A 21,368-nucleotide genomic window follows, 5' to 3' on the forward strand; every position below is an offset into this window, starting at 1 on the left:
AAAGCTACAAGCCCAACCTGGAGTGGTACTCAGGTATTCAATTAATCTATTTGTAGAGATGCATTAAAATGTTGGGTGGTAACTAGAATCACATTAGACGGAAAATCAAAAATCTGATGTTTTTATAATCTGTGAACGCACTGTAGCTGAGCAGTACAGTTTGTGGTAACAACAACATGTTTTCTATGGATGCTGTAGGAGTTTGTAGTGTCAGTGAGATGTCAATAAATTTATTTAGAGGAAGAAGCCTGCTGCAGAAGAAGAGAAAGCAAAAACTCTCAGTTGATAACAGGAAGGGTTTTTTACCCTCATTAGCTTTTAATCTCAGCGTGTTATTTGGAAATATTTTGCAGCCTTTAAGAAATGTGAGTGTAAAACTAAACACACACAATTTCTGGGGAAACACATTGTTTTAATAATGCTATTAAAAGCAAATTAAAAAACCAGCAACATGTGTTGTTTTTCTTCTAGAATAGTAAAACTGTGTTTTACAGTGGTTGCTCTCTTGCACAAGTATTGTGACATCCCCTTTGCTCCTACTTGAAATAACTCATGACTACTCATGGCAGGAAAGCTTTAAAGAATGAACACTTTTTACATCTTCTTATCGTGGGGTGCTTTCGGCACAGCAGAGCTTTGCAAAAACCGAGGATCAGAAATCATCCAAAAACTTGTAAAGGATAAAGATCACATCCATTAGAAATTTGGTTTAATTGCCTACGTTACTTTAAAATGTGCAGAAAAGTAGTGTAGCGATTGAGAACCGGCCTTTGAGACTTTTTCATAGCGTTAAAACATGCAGCAATCTTTGCATTTCACTGTCACTGTTTTCTTCTGATGCCCCGTATTGTACAGGAGACAAACATTAACAACAACCTGAGTACAAACCGAAGAGCTGAGAGACAATAAGGCTGTCCGTCCTCACACCTGTTGCCATTTTAGGACAAGCTGTTTCGACCTACATCAGTGCATCAGTAAACCTTTAACCTCCCCGTTTCTATACCTCCCACAATCTGTCTGTTTTTCCTGCCCCCCCCCGCCCCTTCATCCATGCGGCTGCTGCACTTGGACGGCAAACTGAGCCAAACAACAGCAACAAACAAATAGCCGCGGCACAGCAAAGACCCCCCAGGACACGATCACAATCAGGCCACGCCGGCCAGGCTTTGACCCGCAGGGACCAGCAACTCTAACTAGGTTGAAATAACAAATCCCGGACCTCTTCTGACCCTCCTTGTCATGAATCTTTAAATATTTCAAAGGTCTGATAAGCATCTATTCTCAAGAGTCACATATGAGTAAAAGGCGATGGCTGCGCCGACTGTGTCTCTGGAAGGACACAGACACCATAAGCATGGTTTTAATTAGCGAGACACTTAAACCAGACTTTGTTGCTTTATGGCTTTTGGCTTTAAATTACTCCTAAATTATTAGCCTATTAACGTATGTGTGCTTTAACCAAGTTTTGGGGCAAAAAACAACAACATTCAGGGTCAAATATGTCACCTTGGGACCTCTTGGTTTTTGACTAAACCCGGGAAGGGCGGGTTTCTTATGTCGCAGGAGGAAATGTTTCACAGCGCAGCAGCACATAAGGCTTGAGCAGTAAATTGCACCAATCTTTAAAGGTTTGGGCATTAAAAAGTCCTAAAGTATGTGAATGCATAGCTTAAAAAGAGATACAGCACATCAGCAGAAGACGTTTTTATTATTCGTGGTACTTTGCAAAAGTATCTATATCCCTTGAACTGTTCCGCAATACGTCATGTTACAACCGCAGTACTTCATTGATGTCTTATGTGATGAATAAAGACAAAGTAGGGAAAAATTACAAATGCAAATTAAACTATATTTCATTTACCTTGCTTCCACATCTTAAAAGAAATTACATTTTTGCCCATTCTTCTTTGCAAAATGCGTAACTCAATCTCAGATTGGCTGAGAAGAGTCTGTGAACATCCAAGTTTAAACTTTTCTCAACGACTCTCAGCTAGATTTAGGTCTGACTACTGACTGGGCTGCAGTAGCTCCAGGTGCATCTTTAGGATCGCTGTGCTGCTGGAAGGTGAACCTCTGCCCCACATCTTCTGAAACATATATAGGAAAATAATCCACCCTGCATTATACTTTCACCACCATGCTGAGTAGTTCAGTGTTGCCCATTTGCTTATTTTGATTTTAGTTAGGGGTATCAGAGTAAAAGGCAAAGAAAACTTAATTCCATGTCTTACATTTGCACCGTTTTGTTAGTCTGTCACATAGATCTAAACTATAATGAAATTTGTAACTAACTGTGAAAAAGTTTAATTGGCTGTGAAGCTCTTTTTGTGAAGTACTTATAACATTCAATAATTTTATCATGAAAATATCTCGGACAACTAGCAGCTTTACATTAGAACAGCTTTTTCTCTGAGACGTTGGTGCGTTGTCCTACAGGGGACATATCATGCTTTTAAATCCTTCCTGTTCATGTTGAAATCATTCATATATAAAGTGGAACTGCAATGCTTTGGTCTGAATTACTCATTATTGTTTCCCCCACCGCCTCTCCATTACCCCCTGTTCTGAGGTGCATCTGAGAGCAACTCGTTTTGGTGCTGTCTTTATCAGATCTGGGTAGTAACTAGTTACATTAATTTATATTATTTACTTGAATTATTGAACTATTTGAGCAAAATGTACTTTTAGGAGTAGTGTTACTGCACTGTACTTTTTACTTTCAGTGTACTCAGGTCACAGAGTATTCCACTCCACCTCGTTTGTCCATTTTTGTATAATGCTGGGGGACGGCGTAATGAATTGTGTGGGTCAATACACCCAACGACCGAATATTTTCACTTTTCCGCTTGTAGCTTCGGCATCTTTGAGCTTGGACTACAAAATCTCTGCGAGAAATAAAAATGGTGGATTTGTGACATTGGTTAGCCTGAAGTTCGTTACCTTGTTAAGCAGCTCTTCAGCAAGTACTGTGACATAATTGTAATTATATATATATATATATATATATATATATATATATATATATATATATATATATATATATATAAATATATATATATATATATATATATATAAAAAACGTACCGCAACATGAAGTCACTCTCTCCCGACGCACTCTCTTCCTCTTTATCCACTCCTGCCTTAATCGGTTAGCCCCTCTTAAAAACTTCTACAGTCTCTTTTTCCACCTCAGCCCCACGGTACACCCCTGAACTCCATGAACTCAAAAGAATCGCAGAAAATGTGAGCGTCTCTATGAAAAAACTGGTCTCACGGTCCATACCCAAGCTAATAAACATTACGTCAACGCTTACAACTCAGCACTCAAATCTGCCCGCTCCAAATTATAATCAGACTTTACCCATTCCAATTCCTCAAACCCCTGCACTCTATTTTCTACATTTACAAAATCTCCCCAAACCACAAGATAACATTAGCTCCACATTCACAATAGAAAAGTGAAATAACTTCCTGACATGTTTTCTTACAAGAATCCAAACCATTCACAGCTCGCTGACATCCACCTCTTCCTCCGCGTCCTCACTAAGACTAAGAAAGTAGAGCACATCACCCCAGTTCTAAAGTCCTTACACTGGCTCCCTGTATCTCAGAGAATAGACTTTAAAATCCTTCTGTTAGTCTATAAATCCCTAAATGGCCTAGCACCTAAATACATCACAGACTTGTTATCAGTGTATCAACCATCCAGACCACTAAGGTCTTCTGGCTCCAGCCTACTCTGCATACCTAGAACCAGAACTAAACAAGGAGAAGCAGCATTTAGTTCCTATGCTCCGCTTATCTGGAACAAACTTCCAGAAAACTGTAAAAGTGCGGAAAGCCTGAGTTCTTTTAAATCAAGAATAAAAACACATTTGTTTAAAATTGCCTTCGACTGTTCTAGTTAAAATGTTTTACTGTTTTTAATGTTCTTCTTTGTTTCTACATTCTATCCCGACTTGCTTTTATTTTATTTCATATCTACATTTTATTCCTACTTGCTTTTATTTTGCTATATTTAATCATGTAAAGCACTTTGCATTGTCTTTGTACTGAATTGTGCTATATAAATAAATTTGCCTTGCCTTGCCTTGCCTTCCGTTTCTCCACTGGTACCCACAGTTTCCCCTCTTACATCCCTCAGCTTCACTTCTTTCTCTCCCCTCTCCCTCTCAGATACCACCAAACTTCTCTTAAACATGAAATTCTCATCCTGTCATCTTGACCCCATTCTGTCTTCCCTCCTTAAACCTGTATTCTCACCCTAGTTCCTCTCATAACTCATATCATAAACACTCCACTTATCACAGGTTCTGTCCCATCCCCACTGAAACTTGCCACCATTACGTTCCTCCTGGAAAAAAAACAGGCCTCAATCCTGATCACCTTCACGACTTCAGACACATCTCAAATCTTTCGTTACTTTCAGAAATCCTGGAATGCTCAGCTGTTTGAAACTTTTCAATCTGGATTCCCCACGCACCACATCACAGAAACTACCCTGCTCAAAGTCGCAATACAATACAATAAACCACGATACAATAAACCACACCATCCTTCTCCACACTGTCCGTTACCATTTTGTTTCCCAAAACAATGTTATGTCGCATGCATCCCTCGTCACTCATGGTGTTCCCCAAGGTTCGGTGTTGGGCCCCCTCCTCTTCATTATTTACATGTTCCCCTTTGGACAGATAATTTGCCATCATGGACTCCAATTTCACTGTTATGCTGATGACACTCAGGTTTACATATCCACAAAATCCCAGTCATTCTCTCCACTATCACTCACTGCATCTCAGGCATTAAAACCTGGATGGAAAATCATTTTCTAAAACTCAACTGCAACAAAACAGAACTCCTCAACACTAGTCCTGGACTCCCGCCGCTCTCTCCGCTCTGCAGACATTAGGGGACCAAACCTTCGCTGCTGCTGCCCCCACCCTTTTGAACTCACTGCCCCAAACCATCAGGAACTCCGACTCATTACACAACTTTAAATCACATCTCAAAACCCATTTATTTAAACTTGTTTTTCCGTAGTATGATTTTTTGTATATTTCATGTGTTTTGTAAAGCGTCTTTGAGTGTCCAAAAAAGTGCTATATAAGTTTTAATTATTAATTGTTATTAATTATTATTATTATTATTATATGCACAGAAAAAATGGACTGAGAACTGTGCCTTGGGGTACACCAGAATTAATTTTTCAAAATAATAATTTCTTACCACAGATGAAATTCCAACACTGTTGGAGTTTTATTATATCTGACCAGCAATATCATGGTTTCACGCGTCAATTAGGAAGTGATTAAAAGTATCTGTAGAACAACAAGGGTAAAAGCCCAACCTTTAAAGATGTCAGTGATGCTTGGTTCCTCATTGATGTACATCATTAATTGATTAGCTTCTCCAAAACTTTGAAAATACAGGTAAAAAAACTTATATATGTATATTATTACATACAAGACCATATGCTCCAGATTTAAAAACTGCACCTAACAAAAAGATCACACTATTTCTTATATCTAAATGAAGTTCACAACACCTGGCAGCCATACTGCAAAAATAGCTGTGAAATAACTACAGTCAGAGCTGAGCTGCAGTGCACCAGCTGCCCTATAAGAACACAACTCCATGTTTGTCCTTGAAATGCTCCGACTCCCATCTCACGTAAGGACAGACAGTTACTAAAAACACACACCCACACAGTGACTCATGACTCCATGTCTCAGCGTGTTCTCCATGTGAAGCATCAGGACCAAAAGCTGATGAAAAATGGATGAACAAAATTGAGCAGTCGAGAGGAAGGCTGCAAGAGACGTGAAGATGTGCAACAAATCTTTTAATAAAACAAACGCTTTTATAAAAGGAAACAGTCATTTTTTGTTCAAATGCATGAAAAAAAGATTAGCTTTCCTTAACATTTTTTAGACAAGAGCTGTTTTTTATCTCTATTAGTTTCATCAGGGACCCACTAACATCTTGCTGACTACAGACTACAAACCCATACTGTATACAAATCTGGAAAGGTTGTTTTGTTTTAAAAAAGTAATAATTTTATCAAAGGCTGTATGGAGTACAATCCAAGCGTCCGTCTCTACTATAGAAAACAGTAATCTCAGTAATGAGAATCACGAAAATGTTCTCATTAGTTGAGCATACAGCATCTCACTGCAAAAACAGAACTAGAAATAAGTAAAATGTTCTTAAAATTAGTGTATTTGTCCTTGATTTGAGCAGGTAAATAAGATGATTTGCCAATGGAACAAGATTTTTGCACTTCAAATAAGAACAATTCATCTCAATCATCTTATTTCAAGTGCAGGATGTCTAATAATCTTATTTTAGGGGTCAAAATACTCATTCCATTGGCAAATAATCTTATTTACCTGCTCAGATCAAGGACAAATACACTCATTTTAAGAACATTTTTACTTAATTTAAGTTCCGTTTTTGCAGTGCTCCAAGCAGGCCCAGTTCAAGAATGAATTTGCTCTCAGTTAAAGAAATTAAAATTAAAACTTTTGTTCTGTATTTATTCCTTAATGTTGTTACTGTCAACTAAACGATGCCTTTTTTGCTATGCTAACTGCTTCCCCCACCCCGAGAAGTTAAATCCTGGCGAGAGTCAGCTACAGATCCTCCATCTTAGTCCCAAACAACTACAGACAGTAAAACTGAGTGATCAACAAAGTGACGACAATGCATTTTGTAACGTGAGGGGATATCTGTTTGAGCTATATCCTGCAGATAATGAACCATAAGACAGACAGAATAACAGGATGTTTATTACATTTCTCATTAGTCCAAGCAGCAAACTCATCACCCTGTGGTTGTAATTTATGAGTTGTGTGTGACCTACGACCAATCAGAAAAAAATACAGTGGAAATTCTGTTAGGAATAAATTAGCAAGTGTGCATTAGATTAAAACATTTAAAGATTATTTATAGATAGTTTAGAGTACATATAACAAACAATATGCAATAAAAATGTGTACAGATTTTTTCCCCCCCATTAGATTGTGCAAAGATATAGAAGATAGAAAAGGTTAAAAAATAAATAAAAGTTTGTATCAGAATCCAAGGGCTTTAGTATCAGTCCCTTTGCAAGTGATATGAGCCAAGTTACATAGATTAGTTGTCCTTCATGAGGTAATAAGTTACTTTTGTGCAATGATTTGAGGCTTTTGTATTTACCCACAAAGGGGCAAGTATATGACGCAGAGATGCTGACAAATCCTCAAAAAAGAAATGAGATGCAGCAGAGGAGAAGGTGCAGGAGGGTTTTCTATTGGAAAGAAATCTGAAAACCGTGATAATATGCCTAGTAAAAGTTGAAGAAACTGTTATTTATTTTGTCTTTTTCCCACTAACTAAACTCTTCAGATATACATACCTTGATTCATTGTTGTCTATGTAGTTGGGTCAGTTTTAATTTGATATACAAAACAACCACAACAACAACAACAAAAATCAGTATCAACAATAAAAATGTGTAGCATTTCTTTTGTTAAAGAGTAACAATGAATGACAATTAGAAAATCTGAAAGAGCAGCTGCTTATTTCAATAGAGTCAGAAAACTTACAAAGTTTATTGTGAGTTTTCCTTTTTACAGAATAGAAAATTCTCAGTAAAAGTCAACAAGCTCTCCTTCCTGGAAACAATTTTCACTTATGGGGCTCCTCAAGGCTCGATACTCAGCCCATTATTATTTATTATTATAAATATTGTATTATATCGCTTTTTAAGAAGATCCTTGACATTTTTATAAACCACACCAGGATAAATAAATTATCCAAATTGTATTGACAACCTCCCTCGGATCAAAGACCGGCCGCCTGATAATGAGCTTTTTATTTGATTTTAGTAAAACACATGCATCTATAATTGCTCCAACTAAATTATATTTGTATACTATACAATAGGCAGGCAATTTTATCCTTTTCTATTATGGTATGCATTGCTTTTACATCCATTGATCTTTCAGGACTAGCTGGTTACTATAAATATAAATAATTCTAAGTTAAATGATGCACTGGATTAAAAACTTGATAATGAAATTACATTAATCTGGTCCTTATCTGACAGATGTCAAAATATAACTTTGATTTGAGGACTTTTTTTCCAAAACTTACTGTTTACAGTGATTAAAAAGCAAGTCTTACTGCACCGATGTAAGAAATGTAGCATTAACAACACAAGAAAACAAGTCTGTTCTGAGGATAACCCCATATAACTTCACTGGGAGACAGTGCTATGTTTTGTTAGCTGTAAGTTTATAAAAAAGCTTAAAACTTTTAAATTGAATATAACACATTATCGTAAATCGTGGTCATGCAATTCAAATTAAAGAAAAGTTAAAGCGGGACACAATGTGTTTTCTACGTTTTATGTAAAGAGCGTCTCGGGTGAGCTTAACTTTTTAATCTTGTTAAAATGTTCATATTTTCCTTATGCTTCAAGACACGAGCAGAACCAGGCGACACATGATCGAGCATATCTGCATGCCGATGTATTTACGGTCTACAGAATTCAGGACATTGTGTGACACAAACTTTGTAAATACATAAACCTTTCTACAGTTCTCTCACATTAAAACCATAAACTACATCACATTTTAAATGGATTTTATCTGACAGACAAAGATAAAGAGCTGCTGTGGTGGTTGTGCTGAAGTTTCAAGTCATTAGCTGCCTGAATTCCTCTGATCGATTTTTGTATCCCTGATGAAAAACAAAATAAAAACCCCGCATCTCCGCAGCATGATGCTGCCACCACCGTGTTACAGGGTGATGGTGTGTTCAGGGTTATATGCAGGATAAGTTTTCCACTACCCAGCTAGTGAATTATTGTTGATTTCTGTCCATGGTGGTTTTTATTTGACCAATACACACTATGCGTTGATCCGTTAAATAAAATCCAGGTGTATCTATTTATTTTGCAACACACACACACACAACTGCATAGACTTCAGTGTCATAAGAAAAGCTGTCCAAACGATCAGTTTTCAAAATAATTTATACTGATACAACTAATTTAAATGTGTTTGCACAGTTTTTGAGTCAGATATCAATATAATTAATTTGAGTTTTGCTGCACTGTGAGGAATTTAATGTTTAATTAAGCTTAGCTAACATCCTTGGTGCATAAATTCCCTGTAAGGCAAGATGAAGAAGCTGAGAAGCCCCGTGTAATAATTTTCAAGTCATTGCAGTATTTGGTGTTGACCTGCAGATTCATTATCAGAGCGGACTTTAAGGGAGGGGACAGAGAGAGAGCAGAAGAGAGAAACAAAAGAGCTTTGGTTCTTTATCTCCTCAGAGAAAGATGTCTGTTTCTGCAGTGATTGAGCAGCCAGTGAATCTGAAAGCAGGAAAAAAAAGAGGAAGCTCTCCATAGGAAAGGCTGATTAGCAGAGAGACACTTCCTGTTTCTCTTAAAATACAGCAAAAAACAAAAAAAAGCAAATGTCTTGATTAGCAAGACCAGTTTTTCAGGCAAAAACAAAATCACCTTGGTGTACTCTGCAGGAAAGACAGACTGTCATTTCTCATTATGTTAAATTCAATTAACATTTTCTTTTTTTTTTTTAACTTGCCCCCTCTTTTAGTTTTGCTGTTATGGAGGTTTAGGAAGTTTTCCTCTGTAACCCCTCCATCCTCTGCGAGTTACCGGCATGAACGCTAACGTTGCAGCAGAGACAATTAATCCGTCCGATCCCTTTGCAGAAATCAAATTAGTCTGATCTCATTTAGTTTTTCATGACCGTGCATTTGAAATTAATTAATAACTTATCTGCTAGGCTGCCCTGTCCGATGCGTTCCACGTCACTGATGCAATAATCTTCGTCATCAGACTTTTCCCTTTTAATTTGACTAATTCGGTTAGTTAAAATTGTTAAACTCCCTGAACTCACGTAGAGGGCCGTCGGTCTAATCAGCCGGAGAGGTGGTCCGTCTCTTTGCCTCCAGGACGCCAGAGTAACCGGGGAGGACCCACCCACGCACAGGGAGAACATGCAAACTCCTGATCGGGATTCAGCAGAAATGTTTCAGTGACATTTATCGTTTAGGAAACATTAGGTGGCACTGGGGATTTTTTTGTTACACCTTTGTACCAGGGGGGTACCAGCAGTGGGATGAGCTGAGAGGATTTTTGCAGCAATAGTCGCGCCGCGTTTGTAAAAAGCAACGGGCCTCAGCGGGCGATCTACGGTGATCCGCCGCATTTTCAGATCCTCTTTGCTTCACGGATCACCGACGAGTCCGTGGAGCCTCGTGAAAGCAGGTCCCATTCCTTCGCTGTCAACACCCACACTCTCCACGGCACCGGGTCCGCTCCCTCCGTCTCTACCTGAGCCCATTTTAACTCACCCTCTGTCATCGGAGTCCTTTTAAAATCAGGCGGGGGGGGGGAACAATCGGCTGATTCATCTGGCTTTGTGTCATGCTGACACCCCACCCCCCCAACTTTCCCTCTCTATCTATCTATCTCCCTGTCTCCAACTTTTTTTCTCTCTATCTCCTTGGGATGTACACATCCCCCTCTCCCTTCGCCCACCCAAAATGCTTCTCCACGCTGCCCCCCCATCCAGAACCGTCGTCAATGAGTCCTCTGTCCCCCTCCCCCCCCCCCCACCGCCTCTATCTGCTAAACAGGATAATCAGAGCCAGGGCAACATCTGATCAGCCGCAGCTCATTATACAGGAACGACAAAGCTTTAATCAGCACACATTACTTTACATAACAGGGTGTTGGATCATTGGAGTCACCTGTCGCTGCTGCTGCTGTGGTGACTGAAGACTTAGGCATGTGACTCGGGTCCAGAGTTAGCTCGGATTGCTTTAAAATGTTACCAAGTGCAAATTAAGTGATATAAAAAGAAAAGTGCAAATTTAATAAACCCAAAGTAGTTCCAATGTAAAAAAAAAAAAGAAGTCTTTAATTAGAAGCCAGACATTCTCAGTGTGAATATTTATCTGTGCTTATTCAGCGTTAACCCAAAGTGGCATGAAGGATTTCGAATTTTGCGCTACAAGACATGCAAAAAATGATCTTAACCTAAGTTAGGTTTAAACAAAAGCGCTGGAATGGCTTTAATCCGTACATGAATGTTAAAGAACACAGCATACAAAGAAGATAAATATAGTTTCAGTGGAGCCAACTAAGACGTTGTAATGGAATCATGTAATTTAAATGGAAACAAAATAAGTAACCCCTGACCAGTTAGCCCTTAACTGATTCATTTAAATCCCTTTTCCTCCTCATTGTGATGCTCGGCGTGAGCAAATCCTCTTCGCCTAAAAGTCTAAATGTGTTGGGCTGCAGCCGTGGGATTAGCTAATTAGCTGTTGTATGAACCAGCGACGGATCAGGTGGGCCTAATAAAGTGGCTGATGAGCGTAAAAGCAGGTTTCTGGACGTCTGAAAGCTCTTTCGCTCTCTTTGCCAGTCAGGAAAATTGAAGTTATGATGAAAAACGGCGCCAAGATATCGCCGGGAAGATTCAAATCTATGTTTTTAAAACAAAAAGAGCCAACGGTTCCGCATGAATTATCATTTACAGTCATAAGTTCCACACGGCCCCCAATTATCATCGTATTATTTATCATTTGTTGGAATAAAACAAACAATTGTGATATAAATAACTTGTCCATATATAACTATGAACTAATTAAATTTGTTGGCAGTCATTAGTACAATGTTCTAACTGCTGCATTTATTAAAGCATGGTTGATACACAGAAATGCTCTGTGAAAAAAGTTAGCACACCGTAATGGCTTGCGTTTCCTCCCGGGCTTAAAATAAAGTCAGTGAGACTCTTCCTTTCATTTACCAGTTTCCAACCTGAGGTTTGAGGAAAGTTTGAGCCGCTCCTCCCTTTCAGCTGTGGGATGTTTGAGGGGTTCCTTAAAAAGTTCAGCCCACTGCATCACAATTAGGGCTGGGTATCATCTAGGATGAGCCGATTCGATACAATTCTCGATACACAGCTCACGATACGATACGATTCTCGATACATAGCTCAGCTTGCTTTGATTCCAATATCGATATTTATTACTTTGAATTAATGCTCAGTGATTCAATCACCAAAATCAGCCAAATATTATGTTTATGTTCTATTTTTTGATCACAGACATATTAACAGGAAAATAAAGTGTATTTGCTTCAATGCATTTAACTTGTCACAGAAACCAAAAATGTGCCCAAACATCTGATTTTAGGGACAAAGGAGCTTCTAAAATCCTGTCGGCCGTTCCACAAATTCGTCTCACTTGCTCTCCTTCGCTGTGAACTGTAATGGTTGCGCTGTAATAACGCCCCCTAGAGGTTGGGAGGTATATCGATATTGAAAGCTAGAATATCGATATTAAATCGTTTTTAAAAATATCAATATTAATCTTTATATCGATTTTTATGCACAGCCCTAATCACAATGAGATCAAGAACTGGGCTTGATATATTAGTCTCATCTGTCCAAAGAAAACCATCTACAAGTCCTGGCTCTTTGTCTACAATCTTTCTGGAAACTTTTAGTCTGGCCTTTTATGTTTTTCTTACATAGCTAAGTTAATTTTCACAGTTAATGTTTGTGTTTATGTGGCTGAATAGTAATAAAATTTAGGTAAATAAAAAAAAAAGACTAAATGGGGTATTTCTATACCTCCCTTTACGTGTCATCGCACCAAATATTGAGACACACACTCATGCACAGCGCCCATCCCTAGAATATTTAATATAGAGCAAATTTAAAAATACACATTTTAACAGGAGAGACCACAGAGCCCATTGATCAAAAGGAGCTTCATGCATGCTCAGTATGAGGGATTGCAGACATGGACAATGCAGATGACTCTCCCTGTGGCTCTACGCTTCTTCAGGAGTGAATGCTGCTTGTTAAGATTTAATGCAATCAACTGGGTTCCTTCATATAGGAAAGTTTTTTACCAAGCTGTATAATCTGATTGAATTTGACTTTGGAAAGCACCTTGAGATGACATGTGTCATGAATTGGTGCTATATAAATAAAATTTAATTAAATTGAATGGAAGGTTTTAAACCAACGAATGCTGAGTTGCTTTCAGCTCAGTATGGGGCCTCAGCGACATGTCTCAGAGTCAAAGACGGTGTTTTATATCCTAACCTTATTTTGACTTATCTTCTGTCTTTTTTTTATTAAAAATTTAAAATCATTAACATTTGCTTTTAGTTTCCATTTTCCGGTGATTTATTCCGTTTCAGTTTTACATTTTATTCCAACTGTTCTTTTGCTTGCTTGTATTCTGCTGTTTATTTTCCTCTGTTTTAATCACGCAAAGCACTTTGCGTCGTCCTTGCGCTGAAATGTGCTAAACAAGTAAACCTGCCTTGGTCCGTCTTCTACACTGCAAAAACAGAACTAAAAATAAGTAAAATGTTCTTAAAATGAGTGCATTTGTCCTCGAGTTAAGCAGGTAAATGAGATGATTTGCCAATGGAATAAGATTTTTGCACTTAAAATAGGAACAATTCATCTGCATTATCTTATTTCAAGTGCAGGATATCTAATTATCTTATTTTAGGGGTCAAAATACTCATTCCATTGGCAGATAATCTTATTTACCTGCTCAAATCAAGGAGAAATACACTAACTTTAAGAACATTTTACTTATTTTTAGATCCGTTTTTGCAGTGTATGGTCTTCCTCGATATAGACAGACTTTATTGTCATTCAACTGCACCCTCACAATGCACGTTTGAGCGAAATATCACTTCCACAAGGCGTTATAAACATCATAAACGTACGTAAATGTCAAGAATGTAGCGGCAAACCAAAAAGAAAGACATTTTATATGTATAGAAAGGCAACATAAGACAATATGAATAGTGTTGCAACAACGAACGGGGCCGTATGATGGTGCGGATTGCACATAAAAGGAGCAGAAACTAATATGAATATTGCAACATTTGGGAGGAATCCTGGATGTTCAACAACGTTCTCTACCAAACCCCCTGGCCTTTACCCAACAGATGGATTCATACAGAGATCAAATCAAACGCAGATGGACGCAGAAGAGTGAAAAAGTTCCAGCAGTGTGAATACTTCTGCAAGGCGCTGCAACAGATAACGTTGTTTGTTCATTTGCACACGTGACAACGCTCACAAAAAAAGGTATGTCGAGGCGGGAGGGTGAAAGACGATGCAAACGTTGGAAAAGAAGGCTGCAGGATCTCAAAGCCCGATGTGATTTACTTCACACTTGTGAGGCCGCGACGGCGAGGCACGGGGAAGGCGTGCCCCTGTGGCGGAGAAGGGAGACAGAGACACACATTTCTAAGATTCCTCTGCGGAGTGAGGAGGATATTTATCGCCTGCGTATCAAGCTCCAAGGCTGAGACCGCATCAAGCAGAAAGCACGCGCTGTCACCGTCCGAAACACTACTCTGCCTTTCTCTGGGCCCAAAAAACAAGACATGACATGCAGCTGTACCTGAATGCATCATGTACTCCCTACACCCCCCCTCTCCCCCAAGCAGGTAAACGTTTGAGGCTTTGTCGCCTCACATAGATGCTTCTTCAATAAGAAACCTGGCTTAGTCTGATGCTGCACAGTTCTGCTCCCTCGCCCCCTCCTCTTTGAGACGGTGCAAAATTAAAAAAAGGCTCGATGCGACAGCCAAGGTCATGGTTCCCTTCTGCACAAGCAACAACTTTCTGGGTTTACATGGCAACAAAAAAAAAAGAAAAGAAAAAAAAGAGAGCGGTGCATTAAAAGGTGTCTAGACAAAGGTCCAAAGGGAGCTGAAACATTAATTAGATGGAGTAATTATAAAACTGAGTGCGAGCAGGAGCCGTAAATGCACCTGTTCCAGCCCTGCAAGGTTGCAAGCGCGCTTTTTCTTAGATTACATAACCCTAGAACTGGATCACGTCATAGTCGTCACCTCGCTGGGTCGTTTAGTCGAGTTACGTGGATGTTTCATGAGTTCAAACAAACCAATATGGTTCAGAAATCCCAGTGCAACTTCGACCAAACAACACGGCAATGTTGTATCTGTGCTCAACAAGCTGCAACAAGCCTGTGGCCTCATCTGCTTAAGCTGGAACCAAGAAGGAAAGCAGAGTAGAACAGCGGTGGCGTCACAAAACTAGACTACCTGCCAAAAGGCAAGCAAAAAAAAAAAAAAAAAAAAAAAAAAAACGATTCACAAACGGCAACGCTTGTGATAAGGAACATAAGTCTGGCCTGCAGGTTACAGGAAAACCGTATCAGGACAAAACGGGAGCAAAACTGGAGTCTCCGAAGAAAACGGACAAGCATGAACAGATGAAGCGGCGATAAAAGTCTCAAATAAGCGCTTTTCGTTTTCCGCTGCCAGCCTTAAGTTTACCGTCGGTGGACAAGAGACCAAATTTGACCTGCTGACCCCCTCCGCACACATGAAAATGTCAGTAAATCCAACAGGTTATAAAAGGCAGGTGGTGAAACCTCAGCAGGTGTTTTTCCTACTAGCTGTCTGCTAAAAACAAAGAAGAGCGACGACTTAAACAAAAGAATCTGAAGAGGACAACAAAAAACTGGTGAAGTTGAATTATTGGGTCGATTCATGCCCCTCAATGTTGTCTGTCAAACATTTAGTTAGAAAAAAAAAGCCCTCCACAGGCAGCTTAAATCATGTTTTCCTCATAGTAGTGAAGAAGTCATCTCCAGGGGAAAACGCTTGATTTAATTTGGAGGTGGAATTGAAACAATTGCTCGATAAGTGCTCAAGCTGTTTAGAGTTGGCAGCTGGTTTCAAAATTGATTTTCCCTTTAACTCCTGCATCAAGTAAAAAACTCCTCACCTTCTGAGGAAGGTTGGAGTTTGTGGCTTCTTGTTTTTTTTTCTATATCCAGTTTAATCCTCGCAGGGTTGAGTTGGTTTAGGTTTGGACTTTGGTTCAAATATTTAACTGGTTTTGACAAACAGATCAGGAAATACTTTTTTTTTTTTTTTACATCATTGCGACGGTTAAAATGTCTATAAAATCAGCAGCAGCAGAAGAAGAAGGCTTTAAAAACAGAATAAAAGAGATTCACACTTAAATTAGGTTTATAGCTGCTGTGGTAAACTTAAATCTATCAGATCATGGTTGTAAATGAAAAACATTCTTTATTAAAATGTTCTAATTTAAATATTCTCTTATTTCTTTACATCTATACATTATGTTATCTATAACCGTTATAAAACAGTTTCAGATGTTTAAATATGGCCTGTCTTTTGTTTTTTTGTTCTGCTTATTTGTATCAGTTATGCTATTATTAATCTATTAAAAATGTTATTTGCAAATATATTGGTCATGCTCTTTTTCTCAACATAGATAGATAGATAGATAGATAGATAGATAGATAGATAGATAGATAGATAGATAGATAGATAGATAGATAGATAGATAGATAGATAGATAGATAGATAGATAGATAGATAGATAGATACTTTTACCAAAACATCAGACATTTCTTTTGATAAAGAACATGTAATCCAGCGTTTTTGATTGCTGGAATATATATATATATATATATATATATATATATATATATATATATATATATTCTTACAATAAAATCTCTGTGGTAAATGACATGTATGTTGAAAAGGACCACTTAATAAGCAGAAAGCAGCGCAAAGTGACCTGAGTCGGGGTTTCTTTCTCTTCCCAAACATTTAAAAGGACATTTCTAACCGAGGCTGCTGGCCCATCGGAACCGAGCCTGGCCGTGAATGTGGAGCAGTCTGGGCTGCATGCTGGCCTTTTATTACTGCGGGACTGCAGACAAGTCGACCCATTACTCAGCAAAAAAAACACAGGCGCACATGGGGCGCTGCGGAACACTGCGGGAGGAGGTTTGATGTGGGGCAGAAGTATGTTTGCAAACAGGAAAAGCGCAGGTTGGTCTGTCTTCTAGATAAAATAAAATAAAAATAAAAATAAAAAAGCAAAAAAAAAAAAAACAAAAAAAAAAACTGAGCGCTACCTTTCCGTCCAGGACGCCGCTTCCCTCCTGGAGCACCTTCACCTCTGCGCTCAGCTCCCCGCCGGAGGCTGAAGCTGAAGCTGAAGCTGAAGCATCCTCCTGGAGCTTCCCGTCCCGCTGCGATGAGCCCTGCGCTCCCATGGCGATCCGTCGACCAAATGTGAACTCCTCTCGTCTTTGATCAGACCAACTGAGCCAGGAGGAGGAGGAGGAGGAGGGGGGGAAAAACAACAACTATTGCACCGCTGAGGATCCAAAGCGTCCCAATGAGAGCTGTAAGGTGTAGCTCCGCCCCGGCTCGGCTCGGCTCGGCTTGGCTCGGCCCGGATCCGAAAGGTGATGAAGTGAGAGGACCAACAAACTCTTTTTTTTTTAGGACATTCCCACCTATCGAGTCTGTGGTGAGAATCGGGAAAGATGCTGATGGATGGGGCGGGGAAAAAAAAACAAAAAACAACCAAAAAGAGACAGAATGAAGTGAATAATTCACAGCTCTGGGACTCTTCTGCTGAAATCAGAGGCTATAAATAAAGCTGGAGCCCATCTGGGAGGTGATGCTGCCAGTCCGTGCAGACACCAAGCTCCCCCGGAGGAAACCTGGGATAATTGGACCTCAGCAGGAAGGAGCCAGGGAGAAAACCTGAGGGAGACTTGCTGTCATCGCAGATTTCTGTTTGTTTTGTTGCAGTGGACCAATGAGACGAAAGGAGGGCTTGAATGTGTTGATTTTTACATACTAAAAAGTGGCTTGGGTTGGGTATTCAGCCCCCTTTACTTTGATGCTCCCTAATAAAATACAGTGCCCCTCGAAGTCCCCTGATTTAGAGTCCTGTGCAGAATGAGGAGAAACACAGCTGTTCTCAGATAAGTCAACAAAACAACACGGTGATGACCAAAGAGGACAGCAGGTTAAAGGGGAGTGATGGCTTAGTGCCACCATGGCGCCCTAAGCAAGACCCTCAGCCCCAGATTTCTCCCCAGGCGCTGGAAGAACTGCCCACTGCTCCCTAAAGGATGAAGGCACAAGACAGATTTAGATGGAGGGCACAATTGCAACGACAAAAATGTGTTCTTTTCTTTTAAGGTTGGACGATATAGAAAAACATCATATTGATGGATATCGATAATTATTAGTGTTGCGCCGATGTCATTTTTTGGCCCCGATACCTGGCTGTGCAGTATTGGCCGATACCGATACCATATCAATACCATCTGTTTGAAATCGATGTGTCTGTATATATAAAGAACTGCATACTATTTAGGGTAGTAGAACTTTTTATTGCCTACCTGGAATGGGTGACAATAGTTGAATAAACTTTTTGTGCAACATTCATGAAACTATAACATATATAATAGTAGTGCAACAGTAAGACAGTAAAATTACATTAATAATTGAATAATCTCTTTTAAACCCTGAGTATTGGCTCTCAAATGCCAAAATAGTCCAACTTTCTTGAACTTATATAACATGTATAATATTAGTCGGGAGAGAGAAGGCTGCGTTCAAGTGACATACAAACATCAAAATGGTATCGGTGCCCTATTTGTTGGTACTCGCCCCGATACCACCATTTTAGTGCTGGATCAGGGCCCAGTCCGATACTGGTATCGGTGCAACACTAATAATTATCAACAAATTCAAAACATATATTTTAGGTGCATTTATGCAATTTTGTACTGTTGCTTAGCAACTTGTTTATAGGTAAAGAACTCACAAACACTGCATTCAAGCTCAACCCTTTATTCAACCGACTTTACCAAAATCACAAGTTTTAAAAAAAGAAAACAATAACACGTGCGCTCTGAACTCTTTGAAATGGGCGGGGCTTGGTTCCTGGGTCTGCATTTGTGATTGGTTGATAGGATGTAATGACTAATATTAACCTACATGGGTAGAATGCAAAAAGAAGCAAAACCTTTATTCCATTTAACTTTTTTTAGACTATTTTTTGTTCTATCATCGATATACTTCTATTGATCGATATATATTGTTATTGAATTATCGTCCAGCACTACTTTCTTTCCAGGAAAGAGGTTGTGGAGACTTCTCCTGCAGGGTTACTCTACAAAACAATGATCCAACATTTCCCAGAGCATTGTTGAATTCATCACCTGGACATGGAAGATTCACATGTTCGTCCACCTGAACTGACAGGCTGGACAAGGAGAGCGTGATCGATCCAGATGCAACTGAGAAACCGCTGCAAGACTTGAAAACTGATGTTCCCACTCACCATCCATCCAATCTGACTCATCTTGAGCCAAACCTGGGGTCTCCTGATACGGAAAGCAGGTGGAAAGATACCCATAAGCACCTAGAGCTGCAGTAGAGGAGGTGGCGTAAAGCCTGATCTACAAAGTGCTTTCACAGCAGGGCTGCGTACAAATCAACTCCCCACTTTTCAGATATCTATTTCAGCTGTGGTCATCTGTGTTTGTCGGTCAGATAAAATCCCAATAAAACCCATCAAAGTTGTGGCAAACTGGTTGTAACAGGAAGAAATGTGGAAACATTCAAGGAATACATTTGCAAAGCTCTGTAGGGGAAGCATACATTTCATTGTTAGTGGAATGAAGACCCAATCTGCTGCTCAGAAAACTGATTATTCTTCTACACCAGTGGAAAAAAACGTATATATATATATATATATATATATATATATATATATATATATATATATATATATATATAGAGATATATATATATATATATATCTATATATATCTATATCTAGAGATATAGAGATCTATAGAGAGATCTATCTCTCTCTCTCTCTCTCTCTCTCTCTCTCTCTCTCTCTCTCTCTCTATCTCTCTATCTCTCTCTCTCTCTCTTCTCTTCCTCTCGCTCTCTCTACTATATTCGATTCTTCTCTCTCTCTCTCTCCTCCCTCTCATCTTCAAGGATCTCTCTCTCCTCTCCTCTCTCTCCCCTCTCAGCATACTCCCTCGCTTCTTCTGTTCTCTCTGCTATAACGTCTCTATATACTATATATAATAGCTCATATCTATATTATCCCCCACGATTATTCTCTCTATAACTATCTCTATATATCTATTCTATATCTCTCTTCCTCTATTCTATCTCTTCTATCATCGATCTTCGCATCATCCGTATCTTCTATATATCTATATCTCTTATACACGTATATAGATATATAATATAAATCTCAAAGTTATAAATATACCACTCCACCTCTTCTCCTACTGTTTGCCTGTAACACCAAGAGGTGATTTCATATTAAAAACATTTGTAAATGCTTTGTCGTCGTCCGCCTTAAACAGCTTGGCAGCTCATTGATTTATTTCGGATCAAAATTTCCTCGTTTGGCTTGTAAACAGAGGTGGGCGGGGGAACATCTGTGGCTTCCTGCTGTTCAGGTTTGAGCCCTAATTGCAGGTTAAAACTCTGTGACGTTTTCTTGTGAATTATGGACGGCAGAGACATAACGGTCTGAGCTCCGTCAAGTTCATGCAGGCAGCGTCTGGGGTGGCAATAAAAAATATACATTAAAAAACAAAAAATCACAGCCAGAACAACCGGCAGAGAGACTCGGAGGAGGGAAAGACGCTGAAGAAGCGGGACATCATGAAGGTTTCTGGGCGTCAGAGTGTTGATGGAGAACAGGAAGAACAGGAACTGAGAGTACTTGCTCAGAGAGGCTTTAATTAGGCCGTTAAGACGTTTGAATACCAGGTAAATACGTCATTATTCATGTGTTTTTCCCCCTGAAATGAAAGCACTTCAACCTGAGTCTGACTTTATAGATTAATCTGAATCCCTGGACTTATATCCCTGGACGCATATTTTTAGAAATCAGTATTACTCACGTAGTTTTAGGAATAAAAATTTAAGGGGATAAAAACCCTCTTGCTAAAACCAACTGGCGCAGTACTTCAACAAGACAACTGTGCATGGAAATATGCGTAAAGTTGCCAACTTCCTCTCCACACAAACGCAGATGTGTCTGCAGCGTTAATAAGATTAGCATCGCCCACTCATAAAAGCCTGATTAGATGAAAGGTAATGTTCAAATTGAGCACATATACATTATGGGCTTCAAGGAAAGTTCAGACAAGCACCTACTTGAAGGAGGACTACGTTCCACGTGCTTGAAGAGTTAACTTGTTTGGTCCGCAGGAAATAAAACGTGAAACTCTCCCTAACATGACGTGTCATTCTCTAAATGTGGCGCAAATACTATCAACCCCACACCATGAAGGAGGTGGCCTTTTTGAAGTGTTGGGTTCAAGGTTACCTAAAAAAAAAGAAAAGAAACGGTAGCAAATTGAGGTTCCAGTTCAATATCTACCATGTTTTATGCATTTCCAAATAATTAGGAGTGAGCTGATATTGCAACATGAAA

At 39.3% G+C, this 21,368-nt stretch overlaps 1 protein-coding gene across 1 annotated transcript in view; it reads right to left on the reverse strand.

The window, feature by feature from the left end:
- Window positions 1-17,210, reverse strand: part of akap12b (A kinase (PRKA) anchor protein 12b) — a 57,098-nt gene extending 39,888 nt beyond the window's left edge. Inside the window, exon 1 of the mRNA XM_036147369.1 lies at window positions 17,002-17,210. Coding sequence (XP_036003262.1) covers window positions 17,002-17,142 — 141 coding nt within the window. The 5' untranslated portion in view covers window positions 17,143-17,210. The remainder of the gene's footprint in view (window positions 1-17,001) is intronic.
- Between the last annotated feature and the right edge of the window lie 4,158 nt (window positions 17,211-21,368).

This window comes from Fundulus heteroclitus, chromosome 15 (assembly GCF_011125445.2).
Source record: "Fundulus heteroclitus isolate FHET01 chromosome 15, MU-UCD_Fhet_4.1, whole genome shotgun sequence".
NCBI classification, from domain to species: domain Eukaryota; kingdom Metazoa; phylum Chordata; class Actinopteri; order Cyprinodontiformes; family Fundulidae; genus Fundulus; species Fundulus heteroclitus.